General features: G+C 39.6%; 1 protein-coding gene across 1 annotated transcript in view; it reads right to left on the reverse strand.

The window, feature by feature from the left end:
- Window positions 1-20,423, reverse strand: part of LOC148037490 (uncharacterized) — a 103,047-nt gene that overhangs the window by 21,932 nt on the left and 60,692 nt on the right. The window contains exons 3-4 of the mRNA XM_087676438.1: window positions 10,101-10,316; window positions 9,835-10,017 (exon numbers count right to left, since the gene is read on the reverse strand). Of these exons, the coding sequence (XP_087532564.1) occupies window positions 9,835-10,017; window positions 10,101-10,316 (399 nt within the window). The remainder of the gene's footprint in view (window positions 1-9,834; window positions 10,018-10,100; window positions 10,317-20,423) is intronic.

Below are 20,423 nucleotides of genomic sequence, written 5' to 3' on the forward strand. Positions count from 1 at the left end.
ATGTGTATTATTATGTTGTACATGTGTATGCACCGTTACGAGCACCAAGTATAAATACATTTTATTCTGTGTACCAACACATTGTTAGTACACCCAAATCAAATTGTACTCTCTCTGTCGCTCTCACTCACCTGCACACTTCTCGTGCTGCAAATCTTCATGCTTTCTCTGTCCGTGCACTCAACAACTGGTATCAGAGCACACGCTGTGCATGCTTTCTGAGACCAGTAGGTAGCATTCGGACCAGCTGCCGACCAAACTGCAGACAAAATGGGCAAACATGACAGGCGAGAAGTAGGTTACCAAGCAGACTAAGGCAACTCCTACAGTCAACACGCAAGAATGTGACCAGGCAGAAAATGGGACCAATTGACTGGCTGATGACCAGAGTGCGAGTGACGGAGGAGGTTGCGCGTGGCGAGGTGACAAAGGCTACAGGTTAGCGCGACTCGTCACAAGTGATTGGCACCGCCGGGTTGCAAGTCAAGCGACGCAGGCTGGGATGGGCTATGTTCAATGCAAGCAATTATGGAAAAGTGTATCTTGGAAATAACCATGCTTGCAGCATTGATGGGATAGGCACTGTACACTTGTCCTTGGATAATGGGCAAGAGCTTGTGTTGAAAGATGTGAGATATGTGCCTGGCATCAAGAAGAGTTTACTATTTGTTGGACAACTTGACTTGCATGGTTACACTACACCGTTTGGTGGTGGTTTGTGGAAATTGAAAAAGGGTTCCATGTTGATTACAAAAGGAACCAAGAAGGGCACTTTGTATTGTCTGCACTGTAAAGCTTTGAATGGCAAGTTTCTTGCAGTTGCTGAAATTGGATATCATTTGGAGTTGTGGCACAAGAGATTAGACCATATGAGCCAAAAAGGACTTGATGTCCTTACCTCTTTGAAGAGGGTTAATGGAAAGGCTCTAAACTTGATTTTTGTAATGACTGTCATTTTGGAAAGCAAATGAAAATTTCCTTTTACTTTGGCGTCTCCTGTAAATCCAATATCTTGGACTTAGTGCATTCTGATATATGTAGTATGCTCGTGAAACCGTTGGGTGATGCTGCATATTTTGTCTCCTTTATTGATGATTGTTCCAAGAAGATTTGGGTCTATCTCTTGAAAAAGAAAAGTGAAGTGTTTGCTGTTTTTAAAACTTTTCATGCATTTGTGACCACTCAAACAAGTAGAAAGCTGAAATGCTTGAGAATTCATAATGGGGTGAGTTCACATCTACTAAGTTTAAGTCCTTTTGTGACCTGCATGGAATCAAGAGGGACTTAAAATTGCGGTTCACATTTGCAACCACTCTCCAAATAGGTCCTTAAATAATGGCACCCCTCAAGAGGTTTGGTTTGGCAAATCCGCCTCATATGACCATTTACGGATATTCAGTTGTGATGCTTTTGTGCATGTTAGAGATGAGCTGAGGAGTAAACTTGACCCGAAATCCACCAAAGGCATTTTCATGGGCTATGTGATGAGGGTGAATTTGGCTATAGAGTGTGGTTGCCACAGTCCAAGAAAATTGTTCGCAACCGTAATGTTGTATTTAATTAGGTAAGGTTGCTGAAAAGTACTTTAGCCTTTGATGAAGACATGAAAAAGGTCAAATTTCAGAATTTGCAGCCACCTAATACTTCAAATGACGAGCCTCATGATGTTGTACCACAGGCTGAAACTGATGATCAGCCGATTAATTTTGAGCCAGATGATGATGGACAGCAAATAGAAGCACAAGAAGGTCATGGACAACATGATAGACTTGCTGATTATGAAAATGCAAGTGTTGGAAATGAAAATAAAGGTGTTTTATAGCATGAAAAGCATGCTGAAAATGGCTTACAGCAGCCAATAAATGCTGAAAATAACATGCCTTCACATGTAGACCCAATTCCTGAGAATGTAGATCATTGGGTACGCAGGTCTACACGCTTAAGAAGGCAGCCACATAGGTACGACCCCTCTCTCCACTATGTGATGCTTACAGATGAGGGTGAGCCTCTTACATATAAAGAGGCCAAGTCATGCAAATTCAACAGTAAGTGGGAGCTAGCTATGCAGAAAGAGATTAAATCTCTATATGCTAATGATACTTGGGATCTTGTGTCATTGCCCAAAGGAAGAAAGTCTCTTCCAAACAAATGGGTTTGTAAAGTAAAGACACTTGATGAGAAACCCAAGTACAAGGCAAGACTGGTTGCCAAAGGGTATGCATAGAAGAAAGGGATTGACTTCCAAGAGGTCTTCTCACTTGTTGTGAAGATGACCACTCTACATGTGCTTTTTGCTCTCATTTCTGTATTGGATTTAGAGCTGTACCAAATGGATGTGAAAACAGCTTTTCTGCATGGCGACATTGATGAGGAGATCCACATTAAACAGCTCGAGGGCTTTGTAGTTCTTGAAAAAGAGCAGTTGGTGTGTAAACTAAAACGCAGCTTGTATGGGCTAAAGCAAGTACCATAACACTGGTACAAAAAGTTTGACACTTTTATGCTCTCTCATGGGTTTACATGCAGCCATGCAAATCATTGTTTGTACATGAAAAAGGATACACATGGCAACCCCATCATACTTGTTTTGTATGTGAATGATATGTTGCTAGTTGGGAAAAGAAAGACTAGCTTGGATGGTCTCAAAGATCAGCTGAACTCAACTTTCTCCATGAAAGATTTGGGGAATGCAGAGCATATATTGGGCATGAGGATTCACACGGATAGAATGCAGAAATTATTGTTCTTATGTCAAGAGAAGTACATTGAAAAGGTATAGGACAGATTTAACATGGCCAAAGCTAAGTCTCTTGGGGTGCCCTTACCTTCATATCCTAAGCTTAGTAAAGCGAATAGCCCAAAAAATAACATGGAAGCCAATACTATGAAGAGAGTCCCTTATGCATCAATTTGTGGCTCTCTTATGTATGCTATGGTCACTACTCGTCCAGACATTGCTCATGTAGTGGGAGTTGTCAACAAGTTTATGGCAAATCCTGGCAAACCACATTGGAAGGCTATCAAGTGTATTCTTAGATATCTAAAGGGTACACAAAGAAAAAGTATTTGCTATGGGTAAGGTGCACTTAGTCTGTAACATTATTGTGATGCAGACATGGCAGGTGACTTGGACACTCGCAGGTCCACTAGTGGGTATGTCTTTACAATTGTTGGTGGGGCTGTTTCTTGGTGCTCCATGTTGTAGAACATCGTAGCACTGAGTACTACTAAAGCTGAATACATATCAGCTACTGAAGCTTCTAAGCAAGCTATATGGTTGACATAGAGGATCTTGGCATGTCTATGAGTACTCCAGTGTTGGGATGTGATAGCCAGAGTGCTGCGCATCGGGCTAAGAATGCCATGTATCATTCACGCACAAAGCATATAGATGTGCGATATCACTTTATCATACAGATTCTGGACGATGGTCTAATCACATTGACCAAGATCAAAACACAGGATAACCCTGCAGATGTTCTCACTAAAAGTTTAAGCATACCTCAGCATGAGCATTGCATATGACTAGTGGGAGTTGGTTATAGGTTCACTTCGGACCTTTAAGTGGGAGGTTGTTGGGATGTAAAGGTCCTTTATTCACCCCTATGTATCGTACACGTGTATTATTATGTTGTACATGTGAATGTACCCTTACGAGCCCTAAGTATAAATACATTTTATTCTTTGTGTACCAACACATTGTTGGTACACCCAAATCAGATTGTACTCTCTTTGTGTCGCTCTCACTTACCTGCACACTTCTGGTGCAAATCTTCACGTTTCCTCTATCTGCGCACTCAACACTCAAACACAAACACAAAAATGCAGAAACACAAACAAAGGAGGAGAACTTTGAAGTGAATGAATGAATATTGTAAATGAGGAAAGAGTATACAAGATGCTCAAGGGGAGAGTTGTGTGAGAGTGCACAACAAAAGAGAAACATGAATATAGAGAGAAAGACAACAGGAATGAAAGAGAAATCTGCACTCAATCTAGAAAGAATGTTAGATACAATGATGGACTGATCAATCCTTGCACGCATTCCAAAGTGCCAATGAGGGCACTAGATAAGGCTAGAAAATGATAACAGCACAAGAGATGGTGACGAAGATAGAGACGAAGTATGCAGCAAACAGCCCCTACCAGAGACAAAGAACACCAAACTTGAAGCGTGTATCTATAAAAGAGAGAGAAGAATGGTCTGCCCAAAAGTGGCGATCAGTTATAAATAGCTGAAATGCCCCTAAACTGGCTAATCACCCAGCTGAGACACTAAATGTGGCAATCGGCCAACTAAGTTTGGCCGATTGGCACAAGACTATGCTGAAAATGCTAACATTGCACGGAGAAAATACCTACAAGGGTTGGTAGGGCCGATTGCATCTTGTAGGGGCTGCACGAGTTGTTTGCAACAGATGCCTAGCAAAAGCAAGAAATACATAGAAAACTCACTGAGAGAAAAAATGCATGCTCTAAGCAGGGCTGCCTCCTTCGTCAAAGCACATGACAAATGTGTCAAAGCTCCTAATGTTCCTGTTTGACTCAGACTGAGGGTCATAGGTAGGAGATGACACTGCATGACAAACATGATTGCTAACGCCCCCTCTCAAATCTTGGATGCGGTTGAAGGCCAAAGAAGATGCAAATCCAAGGGTGGTAGAAAGAGTGCCAATGCCAATGAAGTCTATCAATGTAGACCGTTGATGAAGAAGCTCCTCATGATCTTAGAAATCCCCCTCCAAAACACTAGGGGCCAAGAAGTCCACAGTTGCATCACCTATATTGTTCCCCTCTGAAAGGGAAGGGAGGTATGAGGAAACCACTCGAGAAGTGGATAGGGGATGAGATGGAACCTATGGAATAGATGATGCACAAGCAAGAACAAGTGCAGCAATAGACAACTACCTCAGAGGGCCTTGCATAAAAGAAGGGGAATGGAGCTTGTATAGCCCACTTGTGCCAACTTGTCACTAAAAGAGTTCTTGAAGTAGAATCCTCAATAAAGACGGTCTGTTCGATGAAGACAACCTAGTTACCAAGTCTAGTAAGGCCATGAACAAAGAGAAGTGGAAAGCCCAAGTTTGGAACATGTAGAACTTCCAAAACACAGCTTGATGAATGGGCTAGCAATAATGCCAGAGTGTCAATACCACTAATAGGCATTGAACAAATGCTACCAATAGTGACAAGATCGTCAAATGGACACTCGCAGAGTCATATGACTTGAGCCATCGCTATCAATAAGCCAAGGTCTCTTGAAAGACAAGACATCCACGAAAGAAGGCTCCTCCAATGCATGGATATGAAGAAACACACACTCATGGATAACAATCAGTGTAGAGATCAAGGAAGGCTTAGATGATTTAGTTCCATCCTTCCCTCTCGAACAATGGTAAGGATATTTCTTCCAACATTTCTCCTCGAGATGTGTCCCCTTTCCACAATGTGGACATCTAGGCTTCTTTGAATCTATATCAAAGTCTCAAGAATCCTCCAAATATTGGAACTGTTTCTTCTTCTTGTGCTTGGCCTTTGATTCCTTCTTCTTCTTCTCCCCTCTTGTAGCTACTATGAAAGTCTTCGTGAAGCCAGAGCCATTGGCTCCTATACCTCTGAAACGCTTCTAATGCTCCAAGACAAGTATGGCTAGTTCCTCCCATCAAAGAGTCTCTTGGATCCCTAAGATAAGAAGGCTAGTGTAGAAGACATTATACGCCACATAGGGGTAGTTAAGTCAAGAGAATCATAGGCATATCCTCAAAAGATATCATCATGCCAAGGAATCCAAGCTCATCCCTCATATCCTCCAACATGTTGATGTGATCCTTCATGGAAGGAGAATCATTAATATTGAGCATTCGAAGTTGCTTCTTCAAGGTGATCTTGTGGGAAAATGTCTTCTGATGGTACAAAGAAGCAAGTTTTATCCTCTCATCCGCCGCTATGTGAAACCTATGTACATGCACTAGAATAGAATCTTGTAGGCTCATGAAGAGGAAAAATCAGACTCTAGAATTAAGTCGATCCTATAGGATTGCACTATCCATTGTCAATCCCACTCTTGGATCCTCGATGGGATAAGGAATAGGGAGGGTAACAAACTCCCATAGATTGAAGGCGTCAAGAATACACTTGTCATGTGGATGTGAAATTTCATTTCTTTGCCTAGAATTTGATTAAAAGTTAATCAAATGTGCTAATGTAACTTGCACATGTGAAGTGCAAGTTAATTTTTTCACAATGTGGTACCCAAGACCTCAAAATATTAGGTGGGACCAAAGACAAAAGTTATAATAAGTTATATCTGATAGGTATTAAGTGGTACCAAGTGTTAGATTTTAGCCTAGACTAATTTTGTTGGCTACTAATATCAATGGTAGTGACATCAAAGAGACTAGGCATAAATTACTTAATTAATATTGGTCTAAGGGCACCCAACCAATTGAATTACTCGCTAGTGAAATTAATTTTTTGATTACTAAAATAGTCATTAGAGTTGGAAAATAAGATTAGAATGCTTCCACTTGGCAAAACTTGCCCATATAAGTAGGAAAAACGTTTTTGGGAATTGGTGGAAGTCTATTCTAGCCATTGTAAAAGAGAAAGAGACTGTTAGAGAGGAAGGAGATGTGATTTGCCATCACTAGGACCAATCCTACAATAGTAGGTGATAGCAATTTGGAGCCCTCCATGTGCATTAAAAGCTAAAGAAATACCACAAGAAGCGTAGTTTTGGGACCAACAGGCTATCCATTGTCCAAGATTAAAGTGGTAAAGCATACATTTTCAATTTATGTGAATTTTGTGCTTATTGTGGTTGTTGATTTATCAGGTCATTACCACCCTCTCTGAGAAGGCAAGCTGGTTTCAACACTCCATCTTTCAAGACCAAAGCAAATAGCCTGATCGATCCAGTCACTCGTCTTTGGGTGAAGAAGGGAGAATGCACACTTGCATTGATGGTGCCATCTAAGGCATCCAAGGGCCAAATGGATGGGCACTACGGAAGATATGAAGAGAGGGGAAAGGAGATGGCTGCTCCAATTTGTGTGACTTAGCAAGAGAAGGTTCCTATTCAAAATAGGGCTTTGACCTCCAATCTTCGCGATGATCATACCGCCTAATCAAAGGGAGTATGAATAGACTCCTCATCTAAGTTATCAGAGCCTTGGAACCAGTGATAATCCATGTCTCTAGACCTACAAACACACTAAATCCACTGCACTTGGTTGTAGAAGAGCTTGAACAGAGAGAACAATCAGCTACACCTGCAAGAAACTAGTTATAGATGTCCCACCTTTATCAAAAGCACTTGTAAAACATAGAAAAAATGTGTTTTCTGCAACAAACAAGAAGCTGAAAATTTGTGTTTTCTATAGTAGAGTGGTCTTCTCTTAAGGAAGCCTCTGTGTCCTCACTTAGGCTCTAATACCATGTGCAAGTGTGCAATGGAAGAGAAACATGAACACAGAGAAAAGAAGAAGAGAGAAGATAGAAGGAACGAAAGAGAAATCTGCACTAAATCTAGAAAGAATGCTGAATACAATGATGTAGTAATCAGTCCCTGCAAGCCCAAAGCATTAGTGAGGGCACCAGATTAGATTGGAAGATGATGACACCACCGGAGATGGAGATGGAGTACGCAATAGCAACCACTGCTAGAGACAGAGAAGAATGCCGAACTCGAAGTGTGCACCTACAAAAGAGGAAGAAGAATGATTTGTCCCAAAGTGGTGACCAACTGTAAATAGTTGAAATGTCCCTAAACTGGCTGACCAGACAACTGAGCCACTAAATATGGCAATCGGCGAGCTAAATCTAACAAGCCACCACTAGAAAATGCCAAAAATGCAAACGTGCAGGGAGAAAATGCAGACAGGGGGTGGTAGGGCAGATTGCATCCTGTAGGCGCGGCATAGCCTAACAAATGTATGGTAAAACCAAGATATGCACACTAAACTCACCGAGAAAAGAAATGTATGCTCTGAATAAAGCTGCCTCCTCCATCAAAGAACATGACGGACATGTTAAAGCTCCTAATGTTCCTGTCTGACCCAGATCGAGGTTCACAAGCACGAAATGACCGTGCATTACAAACATGGCTACTAACAAGCTATCTGACAGCCAATGGCTCTCATGGGAGGGCTCACGTTAAATCTCGGCCTGCCTGGTGACGTGGCATCCGGTCACATCCGGTGAGAGTGCAAAGCCCTCTTTTTGGACCAAAAGGGCACGACTTTGTTGCTGCCAGGGGTTGAACCTGCACCACCCACCTGATAGGTAATTTCCTTACCATCTCACCTGTGCACGCACAGTTGAAAGAATACAGTTTTCTTAAATTTATATATCATATAAAAATATGTGACCCCTAAAAAGTGCGGGGTCACCAACACGTGGCCTGTCTACGGGCGATAGCCCATAGCAGGCCGATATATAACGTCAGCCTCATGGGAGCATGTTGAGAGAGGTGCCGATGTGTGCCATCTGCAAGAGATGGGTCCTGCATGCTCTGACTACTAGTCAAGGCAAAGGCTGATGAAGAATAGTGCTGAAAACACAAAAACAACCTGCTGTAGATGATGATGGTGTCACCAAGGCTGAAGGTGACAGCTGGAGATGACCACAGCAGCAAAGCTGCATGAGACACTTGATGGATGGAGGTTGGTAGGAACTAGGGTAACCTGCAAAACAAGGGATAAATTGATTGGCCAGGCAGCCTCCTATTTATAGATGTGGATCCTCCCAAAGTTTGGGCATTTTCTTACAGAAACTTTAAATTTTGAGTTTTGGGGTTGTTTTAATGAGCTAATGAGCATTTAATGTATAATGTATCTCTTTTAGCTTAACACCCTCAACTAGACAAAATACCTAACGCTTAGTCAAATCAAACACCAAACTAGCTAACACATCATTCAAACCCTTTGAATAATTGAACTAAATAAAAAAGAAAGATAACTTTGTGCAAATGTACTCCAAAAAAGATCCACTCGTAAAACATTAGAATCATGTTGTACTTCATTTAGTGTTCCAATGTTTTTTGGAGTCCTATAGAAGGCTCTTTTTCTATGTTTAGCTTGGCTTCATTTCCAAGGTTTTCATCAATACATAATGTTCTCTTACTTCGAAAAGAAAACACAAACAGAAGCAGACTTCCCCGTGCATAACTTGGAATAGTAGTTACCTCATCGCTACTCCCATCAGCACCCAAGCATATTAAATTTAAGTTTGCATACATATTTAGAAGTGGACTGACAAACTCAGTTTCTATCATATTTCAGGAGGTGAAGGGCATGCTTAGAAATTGTGAAGGCTAGTACCAAAGACAGGAATAGTTGCAAGTTGCATCTAGTCAAAGTCAATTAAAGTGTAGGTGAAGTATTATTTGAAGTAACTTTGCATGTGTGTACCCACCCCTTTTTTAAGAGAATCTCCTCTATGACGTGGGGAGGTGGTGCCACCGCTGGGAACCATCCTCCCACCATTAAAACCAACCAACAAAATACTAATGTTTAAGGCATGCTCAAAAGTATGCAAAAATGCCTTGAATGAAAATATCTTACATCAAAGTGTTGCAAAGTGCAATGCATGTGAATACAAGTTCCGATTATTTTTCACATTAAAAGTGTAATTGTACAGTTTGAGGCTGGTCATACTATTAGTGTTAGTAACATTATACATCTTTCCATAATTACAAGATGGTGCACTGTGAAAATCCCTGCACTACTTTTGTCTTTCATTGGCTATTACTGTTCACTACAATATGGGGCCTGCAAAAGAATAGACACTAAAACTCCAAAGCTACTAATGGAGAATCTCAAAGATTGATCCTACCTGTCCATGTGTGCGAGATAGCATTGGTATTTCTGCATAATCATGGGACAAAGTGCGAATAGCTTCAATAACTTGCTCCATAGCAGGACATATCATTGCATGTAAAGCATGTTGCAGCATTAACCCATGTGCTAAATTGTTGATGTCCTCAGAAGTGCAAGCAAAATGGACAAATTCCAGAACCTACATTGAAAAATGCACATCAAATCACAACTATTCAAGCCTTTAACTGCATTTATGGGATTGGCTAGAGTACAATGTTACACCTTTTGCAGCTCAGGATGTGAATTCAGCTTTTTCTTTATTACATACTCAACAGCCTTCACATCGTGGTTTGTAATTCTTTCAATATCCTTGACAGCAAGACCATCAGCCAAACTGAAATTCGAAACAATACTCTCAAGAATGTGTCTAGCCTCAGTACTGAAAACAGGCACTTCAATCACTTCAGCTAACTCTGACAGTTTCAACAACCAATGCACCTACATAAAAACAGTTTCCAATGCCAAAAATGTATTAGCTACTGAGCCCATTTAATAAAACAAACAACACAAATACAATGAGGAGACATCAATCTGAATCAAGAACTAAGTAAGCTTCAGATAACTTATATCCATCCATCCAAAAGCTCAGCACCTTCCAAAGAAATAGTACATACATCACCAGAAACATGGCACAAATACCTACATTATTCTGTTGGCAATTCTCCATATTGATAGAAAGTAAAAGTGAAGTAGTTATATTAGAGATGTTGTTAAGGCATCACTTTACAGACTTAGTAAAAGTTTTCACCATGATGAACTTGAAACTAAACAATTGGACTCAATTTGGATTGGTGGATGTGCAGGTACACCAAACATAGGAACCAAAAGCGCATTTTGTCCTGGTGACATGTGAAACCTCAAAACAAGTGAAACATTTTGTTTCGTTTCACAAAATAGGGTCATGAAACAAAAAAATCTTTGTGAAACAGGAAAAAAAAAGGGTTTCTTTTATTAAAATGAACATACAACCTGTTTTTCTTTTGCAACTCATGCTTTTTCAACCTGCCTTGCATGCCCGATCACCTCCTCCAGCTCTTCCTACTTTGTTCTGTTTCGCAAAATCTGGTCATCCTCCTTGCACACCCCATGACCTCCTCCTCCTAGTGCGTCTCCCCCTCCTCCTCCATCCCTTCCTCCACCTCCTCCTCATTTGTTCCTCCTCCTCTTCCTCCACCTCTTCCACACTCCTCCTCCACCTCCTCTACCTTGGGTCTCCACCTCAAGTCGAAATGTCTCCCCACAAGATTTTCACTCATGAACATGAGTTTCTACTTTTACTTTACATTTTATACTATGTGTATGCTGTAGCCTACACGTTTTGACTGGAGTCATGAATGCTAATCCCAATCCAAGATTTAAAACTCATTGCACCTATGTATACCACCCTTTTGCCTCCTCAAAGGAGTGATTGACTTGGATCCACCATATTTACAATATCTCACCTAGAGGCAACTTCTTATGGGCCATGGCAAAGTTTAATAAGACTCTAGCACTTGCTAAAGAAAATGTAGGGATTTGAAAAATCAAAAGTAAAGAAAAAAGTGAAGCCCACAAAAAAATTACTTGGGCTCCCAACAAAAGATAACCATTGCCTCTATAGTCTTGATAGATTCCTGGTAGCTGAAATGCACCCATTGACCGATGCCTTGGCTGCTTTGGGTGGGACCTCTCGGGGTAAAACAAACATACTTCTTCATCACCTCTGTAGAATTTGGTAGGCCATTGGGTAGCCTCCGTGCATCCTTTGTCCAATACTTTACCTACTTTGAGGTGAGATGAAACCAACCTTCCTTTTTACAAGAGGGTGGTCGAACCATAAGATGCATTGATTTACAACAATTTACAGCAAGCAAATATTTCAAATAAAAGATGAATCAAAATTGAAATCACTTTATCACTTCGGATTACATTGCCCTTAAGGAATTAAAATGCCAATTGACCCCAAAACATTGGCGCCCCTTGCAGTATTTCTTTTCACATCAATTCCAAAATATAAAATTAAGAACTTAGTAAGTCAATTCTTTAACCACCTTTGAAATTATAACCTATCCTTTATAACTAGCAACCATCAAGTTTAATTTTTCCCATGATCCAATGTACATCCGAGCACAAATTGGGTCAAGAGTACTTGCATAATGGTCTCCGATGACCAGCTGTATCAAGGCCAAAATTTTCCCTATATTACAAGCACACACGAGCACAAATTGGATCTTGAACACCTACATGCAAGTCCCAAATGACCAACAGAATCAAGTGCCTACTTGTCCCTGCTATTACACAAAATCAGCCCACTAATAGATCCAATTATTAGACATAATCAGTCCCAAATGATCAACAGAATCAAGTGCCTAATTGTCCCTGTTATTTCACACAAAATCAGCCCACTAGTAGATCCAGAATCTCACCTAATCTAATGTCCCTTGGCTAAATGTACATTTGCAACCTTCGTGAATCACTAAGGCACGCATGCACACAATCCAATACTGCCATCCAAAACCCTAAGCCTTGCTAGTTACACGTTGGGATAAATAAATCAGCAACCACAACACTATCAAGCTAAAATCTAACATTCCAGTCTTCAATTGCCTTCACCAGATGGCACATGCATGAACTTTGGGCTGTTACAAATGACAAACTCACAAATTCCCAAAGCTCCTTGATTAGAAGCACATTTGAACACAAATTGGACCTTGTCCAGTTGCATGCAAGTCACTTTGACTATAAATGGACAATCTTTGACAGATCTGATGTAATGATTTAAATTTGCAACAAATTTCCTTCTTATCTGGCTGAGATTTAAAATTTCAATGGCATGCATCTCAAGACATCTAATAAACCCTAATTATAGTAGAAATTGGGTTTGAATTCAGTAAAACAATGCTGAATATCTTCATATTTACTGAGATAAGGGAGAAGGATAGTAGAGGAGAGAGAAACCTTCAATTTGATGCCAAGAAAGTGTTGTAATAGCAATCCCCTCCTATTTCACAGAGAGAAAATCAAGTCATCTGCTTGTTTTGAGTGTCTAAAACCCTATTTTCTGCACCAACAATTGTTCTTGATGCTTACAACCCCAAAATCTGCACCAGATCAGGTTGCCTTATTGCCCTAAAGCTTTAACAGCTATCCCCCTACCCACAACCTAGTTCTCCCCCTCAAAGCCCCAAAAAACCCAAAATGGGAGGAAAATAGTCCAACATGGAAGATACACTTGCATGCAGCCCAAGATTGAGCCAAACTTGACATTTGCCAAATTTCCATTTTTATTGGGACCTCCGCATGCAAAAATGAGCTGCCTAGTCCTTTGGTCTTGCTGCCGTTAAATAACATTAAATGGTGTCCATCCTCAATTTTAAAATTCTGACCGCTTTGAACCTAAAATGTTGAAACTCCACAAACCTTAGTTTAGGACATGTAATCATTTAAATCTCTAGCCCCCAGGACCCCAAAAGTACTTTCCAAGGGGAAATTAAATGTCCTTGACCAAGACCTATCCTAGGTACCCCACTGGCACTTGTCCACAATAACTTCTATTATTGTCCTCATTGCCAAAGCTAGGACTATCTTGCCACCATGATACACATCCAACTTAATCTTACACTTGCACCTCACATGTGCACAACTAAATTGTCCAAAGAGCAAGTTAAAAATTCACGTCCTTGTGTTGATAGATCTCCCCTCTTAAATCCTTACAATTGTCCTCATTTGCACCATAGTGTGATATGAAGGTATCAGTTACTACTAGAAATACCTGCTAGCATCATAGTTACACAACATGTGTGTCTATCACTCAACCATACTCATGCCTTTTGCATGTCTGAAATTCCAATCACTTAAACCAATTACGATCCACAGACATGAAGCATAACCACTATCAAAACCATAAGGAATGCATCCACATTCTAAAACCAACGCTATTTTGACCAACAAGGCAAAGTAATGCATATACCAAGTATAAATAGAGCCTTATAACAATGATGTATCACATGATATGCATGTGTCACATACATCAGCACATACATCAATTGCAAAACCATGTAACTCACGCAAATGTACTTCTCTTGCATCACTCACAAATGTGCATTGCATACAATTGATGCATCCCCTAAATGCCTTGCAAATGTACATCGCAGTAAAATATACATTCCATGGATTCCATGTACTCCATAAATATCAATACCCTTGCAGAATATATAGTTTTAGAGCATAGGTGCAAATCGCACACATTTGCATACCAACCCACTATGACTAGGACTTTGAATAGTGACCCCTATGGCAAAAATATTATAAACATACTATACTTTAGATGTAAACCAAGTATATCTAAGATCCAATACATAACTTAGCCATCCATTACTAGGGGAGTGGAGGTGCAACTTCCCCTTGAGCATTCAATGATACTCTAAACCATCTATACTTTGCTAAACCTAAATGAACCCAATTCACTACTATTAGTTCCAACTACAACACGTCAAGGTCAAGTGCAACTGAAAGCAACCTTCCTCGGATAGGGTGATAAATAACGTGATTAGGCACTAATTACAACAAGCATAAAATCCACATACACTAAAAATGCAAACTTTACCACTTCAATCTTGGATATTGAACACCTTGTTGGTCCCAAAGCTGACACCCCTTGCTATATTTCTTTATCTTATATTGCAAATGGAAGGACTGCAACTGAGATTCCCTGATCTTCTCCGCTGATAGTATGCATCCCAAGGTGGCTGTTAAACCCTAAGACTGAATTCTCTTCCTTTGGTGGCTCAAATTGCTAGAAAATGCTGCAATAACTTAAGAGATGGCTAGGGGAATGAGAGAGAATGTTGAAGAGAGAAATTTCAAAGTTTCATCACAAGAAACGTTGAAAAAGCTACTATTGCCTTGCTCAAACGGCCATGGAAGCTACCACCTATTACTCAGAACCACCAAAAAGACTATTGCCCCCTCCAATATGCCATCATTTGCACCAAAAGGACCTTTGATTGTTGTCACCTGCTCCTAGAGGGCTCCAAACCCTTGGTACCTAGAAATCACATCAATAGTCTCTCCTTGCACTCTAACAGCCTCCTCCTCTCTCACAAAGCTAAAATAGACTTCCACCAATCCCTAAAAACGTTTTTCCCACTTGCATGGGCCAATTTTGCCTAGTGGCAACCTTCTAATCCCATTATCCAGCATTTTAAATAAATCTTCAAAATATTATTCTAAAAATTAATTTAATGATTATTCTAGTGCTCAAAATATAAATTTCATTAGTTAATAATTAAATTGGTTATGCCAATTTGTCTTCCAAGTATCCTAGAGCAATTATTAGCCTTTAGATTAGCATTAATTAATTAATTAATGCCTAGTCTCTAATATCACCACTGACATTAGTGGCCTATAAATTGGTCCAAGCTAAAATTTGACACCGTCTACTACCTAGTGCCTCTCAAACATAACTTTTTACAACTTTTGTCTTTAACAACAACAGATATTTCGAGATCCTAGATCCCACACTCTGAAATAATTGACTTGCACCTCACATGTACAAGTCACATTAGCACATTTGATTAACTTTTAATCAAATGCTAACCAAAGCAATAAAATTTCATGTCCTCGTGACAAACCACCCCTATGAAATCTCACCAATCGTTCTCAATTGTACTACATTGTTCTCAATTGCTGAAAATTATACCCAAACTTGCCAAAAATTTCGAGCCAGCATATATATAACATAAAACTGAAAATTAGCTTAGAATTGTTGCTAGAAACCCATTGAATGCATCCACAACACATGTTTCTTAACTATCCAGACTTTAGAACCACAATAAAGCATATTCTCAACATAAACCGTGGATGAAACTATCAATGGCATTTACTAACATGCTATTGTCCATGAAACCAGCTGTAAACCATTGAAATTTCAGCATAAACTGATCACTTGCTTATCTAAGAATTGATCATAAACTACTACAAATCTGACCCCAAACTAATCACAAACTAATTGCAAAAATTGATCCTAAAAATGACAATAAACAATTCTCAAATTGATAAAAAAATGGAGCTAAGGCTTATCAGTTTTTTTTCTCAAACTGCGGTAAAAACTGATGCCCAAATGATCATAAACTAATATGAAAGTATAGTTTTAGTGCCGGGGTGAAACTCATACAAAAACCAACCTTCCTTCTGTGGATGGATGGTAATTTCTTAACTACAACTTAATTACAGCACTAAAATTTATTACAAAACTGAGAAATGCAAATTAACTTACAATCTTGGACAATGGACACCTTGTTGGCCCCAAAACTGGCGTCCCTTTCTATATTTATTTAACTTAATTGAAGAAAAAGTTGATATACAATAGGGTTCTCCCAATCCCTTTCGGTATTTCAACTCCCCTTGCTATCCAAAATGACCAGCAAGTCTTCAATCTAATTTGCCCCTTGATTCGGGCAATCAATTGGCCTTCACTCGCTTTGATGGAGATGGGAAATGCCCCAAATTCATTGATTTGCTAGTCCCTCAACTTGAATTTGAATAAAAGCAGCTTCATCCTTGTTGAATCCAGGTCTTGGAGCTTCCAATTTTTGGCACGCTTCTTGAGGCTACTGCTAAACCCTAATTTCTATTGCCGATTAGGGTTTAAAACACAAAAATCTGAAATTTCTTAGCCTCTGGTGTTCTCAATGTTATAATCTTCGAAGAAAGGCTGTAGAAAGGCTAGGAGATGAGAGAGAATGCTAAGAGTAGAGAAAATTAAGACTTTCTTCGCGAAGAACTGAAGCAAATCTCTCATTTACTGTTGCTGCCCTGTCTCAACAGCTTGTAGATGCAAAGAACATAAGAAAACCAGTCACTTACTGCTGCCACCCTGTTTCAACAGCTTGTAGATGCTATCACCTGCTGTTGATTGGTTTTCTCCTGCCCCTGGCTGTCTGAGAAGGTCCTCCAATGGCTGCAAATCAGACCGACAGCATCTCCTCTCTCTCTCTTGCAGACTGAATACACTAAAATGTTTAATTATGGAAGTTGCATGGAAAATTTTGACAAGTGGCAACCTTCCCAAATGATCTTTTCAGCATTATCCATAATTAAATATTAATTTTCAGTCTTTAAATACTGACAATAAATCTAATAATTATCTTGATTGTCTTGAAAAATAATATAACTGGTCAATAATTGAATTATCTAGGCAACTTCCATTTTCAAGTGTCTCTGTGCTATCTTTGACCATCAGATTGGCATTAGGTACCACTAAACACCACTTCTCTAGTGTCACCAAAACTAATACTAATGGCCAAATAAATGACCTAGGCCAACAAATGGCACCAAATACCACCAAGTGCTTATGCGGCATAACTTATAACAACTTTTGCCTTCGATATCCCATAATTTCCATATGTCCCGACCTCGTAAATTTACTCTAATCCCAATTACACCTCACATATGCAACATTTACTTAACCATGTGATTAAAAATTAATCCACATATTAAGCAAGGTTTCAAAAATACATGTTCTCATGACAACCCTCCCCCTCAAAATCCTTGCAATCATCCTCGATTGCATTGCTAGATGCATCAAAAGCAAAATAAAAGATTGGAATTTCCACAAGGCCTCATAGTTAACACAGCATTGCGCACTATTGCTTAACCATTCCATATGCCCAACATATACTGAAAATTACCAACCAATCATAACATAATATAAGGCCCACAAAGAATCTTAGAAACATTGCCAGATTATCATGTGACTTCATGAGCTTAACTCATCTGGCAAAACCAAACCATAGTTCAACATAACCAAGGATAAATTACAGATGACTCTGAGAAAGACCATAAAAGCCAGAGAGAGACGTCGGAATGAATGAGCACGAGTGATTCCTTTCACCTCCCAGCCTTGCCTAGTATATTGCTGGCCAAACCATCATGATCCGATTGCCAGCCGTCAAACCTTGGTGAGTCCTACTATTCTTGGACTCTCTTCAGTTCTAGGCTCCCCTAAACCCCGTTCAAGCGCCCAAGAGCCCGGACGGTCATCCTCGTGCGTGTTCCCCTAGATTTACCTTAATGTCACATTAAATATCACATTAATGTCACATTTCCTTTCCCTTAAGAATCGGTTTCGTCTTCGAAAACGATACTTGGAAGGTCTAATTGTAAATCGGAAAACCTTTTCTTTAAAGTACTTACTCGCTCCCATGTTGAGCTTTCTTCTGAACAATCTTTCCACTTAACCAAACATTCTTGATAAATAGTATTCCTCGTTCGTCTATTACGAACATTTAATATTCTTTCTGGTTCATGTGGATTAGATTGGTCATTGAATAGCTCCTCAATGTCATCATTTAAGATTAGATTATCCAAATCACCCAGCTTCTTCCTTAATTTATTTACATAAAAAACTGGATGTATTTTACTACCAATAGGTAGTTGGAGCTTGTAAGCCAATTCTCCCACCTTTTTAAGTATTATGAAAGGACCACAATACCTCGGTGAAAGCTTTGGACATTGTCCCTTTTTCATAGTTTTAGTTTGTTCAGGCACCTTAAGATAGACCAATTCTCCTTCTTCAAAGGAGATGTCTCTTCGGTGAGGATCTGCATATGCTCTAGCTCGATTTTGAGCCTTTTTAATATTTTCTTGAGCAAATTTTAACATACTATTCATATCCTCCAAAAAGTCTTTGGCTGCCTGAACCTTTTCCTTATGCAGTCCTACTGCAAAAGGAGCTCTGGGCTGAAACCCATACATTAACATAAATGGACTATATCCAGTGGAAGAGTGCTTGGCACTATTATATGCAAACTCTGCTATCGGTAGATACTCTTCCCAATTAGTTTGCCTTTTACTTACATATGCCCTAAGCATATCTTCAAGAATTTGGTTAACCCTTTCAGTTTGCCTATCAGTTTGCGGATGATCCGCCGTACTCATGCTAAGTTTAGTATCCAATTTCCTAAATACCGCACGCCAAAATTGGCTATCAAATTTTCTATCCCGATCAGAAACTATATTTGCCGGAAGGCCATACAATCGGTATATGTTCTCTACGAACAATCTAGCCAATTCTGGTGTTTTAACATCAGTTGAAGTTGGAATGAACCTAGCCATTTTGGTTAACCTATCCACAATCACCCACACAGAGTCGTGCCCCCTCTGTGTTCTGGGTAAAGCAACAATAAAGTCCATGGAGATACTCTCCCATTTTCCCGAAGGAATCTCTAGTGGATAAAGAAGTCCTCCCATTTTCAATCTTTCAGCTTTATTAACCTGGCATTTATTACATTTGACCACATAGTCAAGGACGTCCTTATTCATTCCAGGCCAATAGAACTGCATTTTAATAAGACTATAAGTCTTATGAACTCCTGGACGTCCCGCACTATGGGTATCATGACACTCAAAGAGTATCTGGCGCCTTATTTCTATATCTTTCGGGACACATACCCTACCCTTGTAGAGTAAATAACCATTATCAATGGTAAAATTCTTCCACTTGAATCGAGTTTGAGCAACCCCTGATGCTCCATTCCCTTGTTGAATATCCTCAGATATTCCTTCCTCAGTAAAAGCACTTTCATTTGGATCCCCATTTTTTATTGCTTCCCATATGTTGGAATATGTCGGATCAACCTAGCATTTTCCTTTTAAAGATTCAAGCAAGTTGGAAGTGAACTGAGTAAAACTCAATTCATTAATAATGGGCATTCTGCTGAGTGCACCAGCTACTATATTATACTTTCCTTTTCTATATCTTATCTCATAGTCGAACTCTTGGAGGAGTTCGGCCCATCTGGCTTTACGCCCGTGTAAAACCGGTTGATCATTAAGCCACTTAATGCTTTCATGATACGATAAAATCAAAAGTTTGGCACTGTACAGATAGTGTCTCCATTTCTTCATTGCATATACTATTGCATACATCTCCCTCTCATAAACAGAATAATTCTGTTTTGCACGATCTAATTTCTTGCTTTCAAAAGCAACTGGTCGACCTTCTTGTAATAAGACCGCGCCTATCGCCTTATCACTGGCATCAGCTTCAACCACAAACAGTTTATTGGGATCCACAATTAATAGTACTGGAGCTGTAGCAATAGCTACCCCAAGTTTTTGAAAACTTTCATTTTGGTCTGTTCCCCAATTAAAACTTATTCCTTTCCCTTTAAGTTGGTCAGTCATTGAAATAGCTATTTTGGCATAATCTCGAATAAATCTATAATAAAATCCAGATAAACCTAGGAAGATCTGCGGCTCTTCCAAGTTCCTTGGAGATGGCCATTCAATAATTGCCCTTACTTTTTCTGGATCCATGTTGATTCCCTCTTTCGAGATAATATGTCCCAAATATTTGACCTCTTGCACAAAGAATTCACATTTAGTTTTCTTCGCATAAAGGGAATGTGTTCTTAACAGTTGGAATACTAATTGTAAGTGTTTCAAATGTTCTTCTTTTGATTTACTAAATATCAAGATATCATCCAAGAATACTACTACAAAATGTCCTAGATAGGGCCGTAAAACACTATTCATCAGCTTCATAAAGGTAGCTGGTGCATT

The sequence above is a fragment of the Lygodium microphyllum genome, chromosome 4 (genome assembly GCF_053477565.2).
Source record: "Lygodium microphyllum isolate KBCC chromosome 4, Lygodium_microphyllum_v1.1.10, whole genome shotgun sequence".
NCBI lineage: Eukaryota > Viridiplantae > Streptophyta > Polypodiopsida > Schizaeales > Lygodiaceae > Lygodium > Lygodium microphyllum.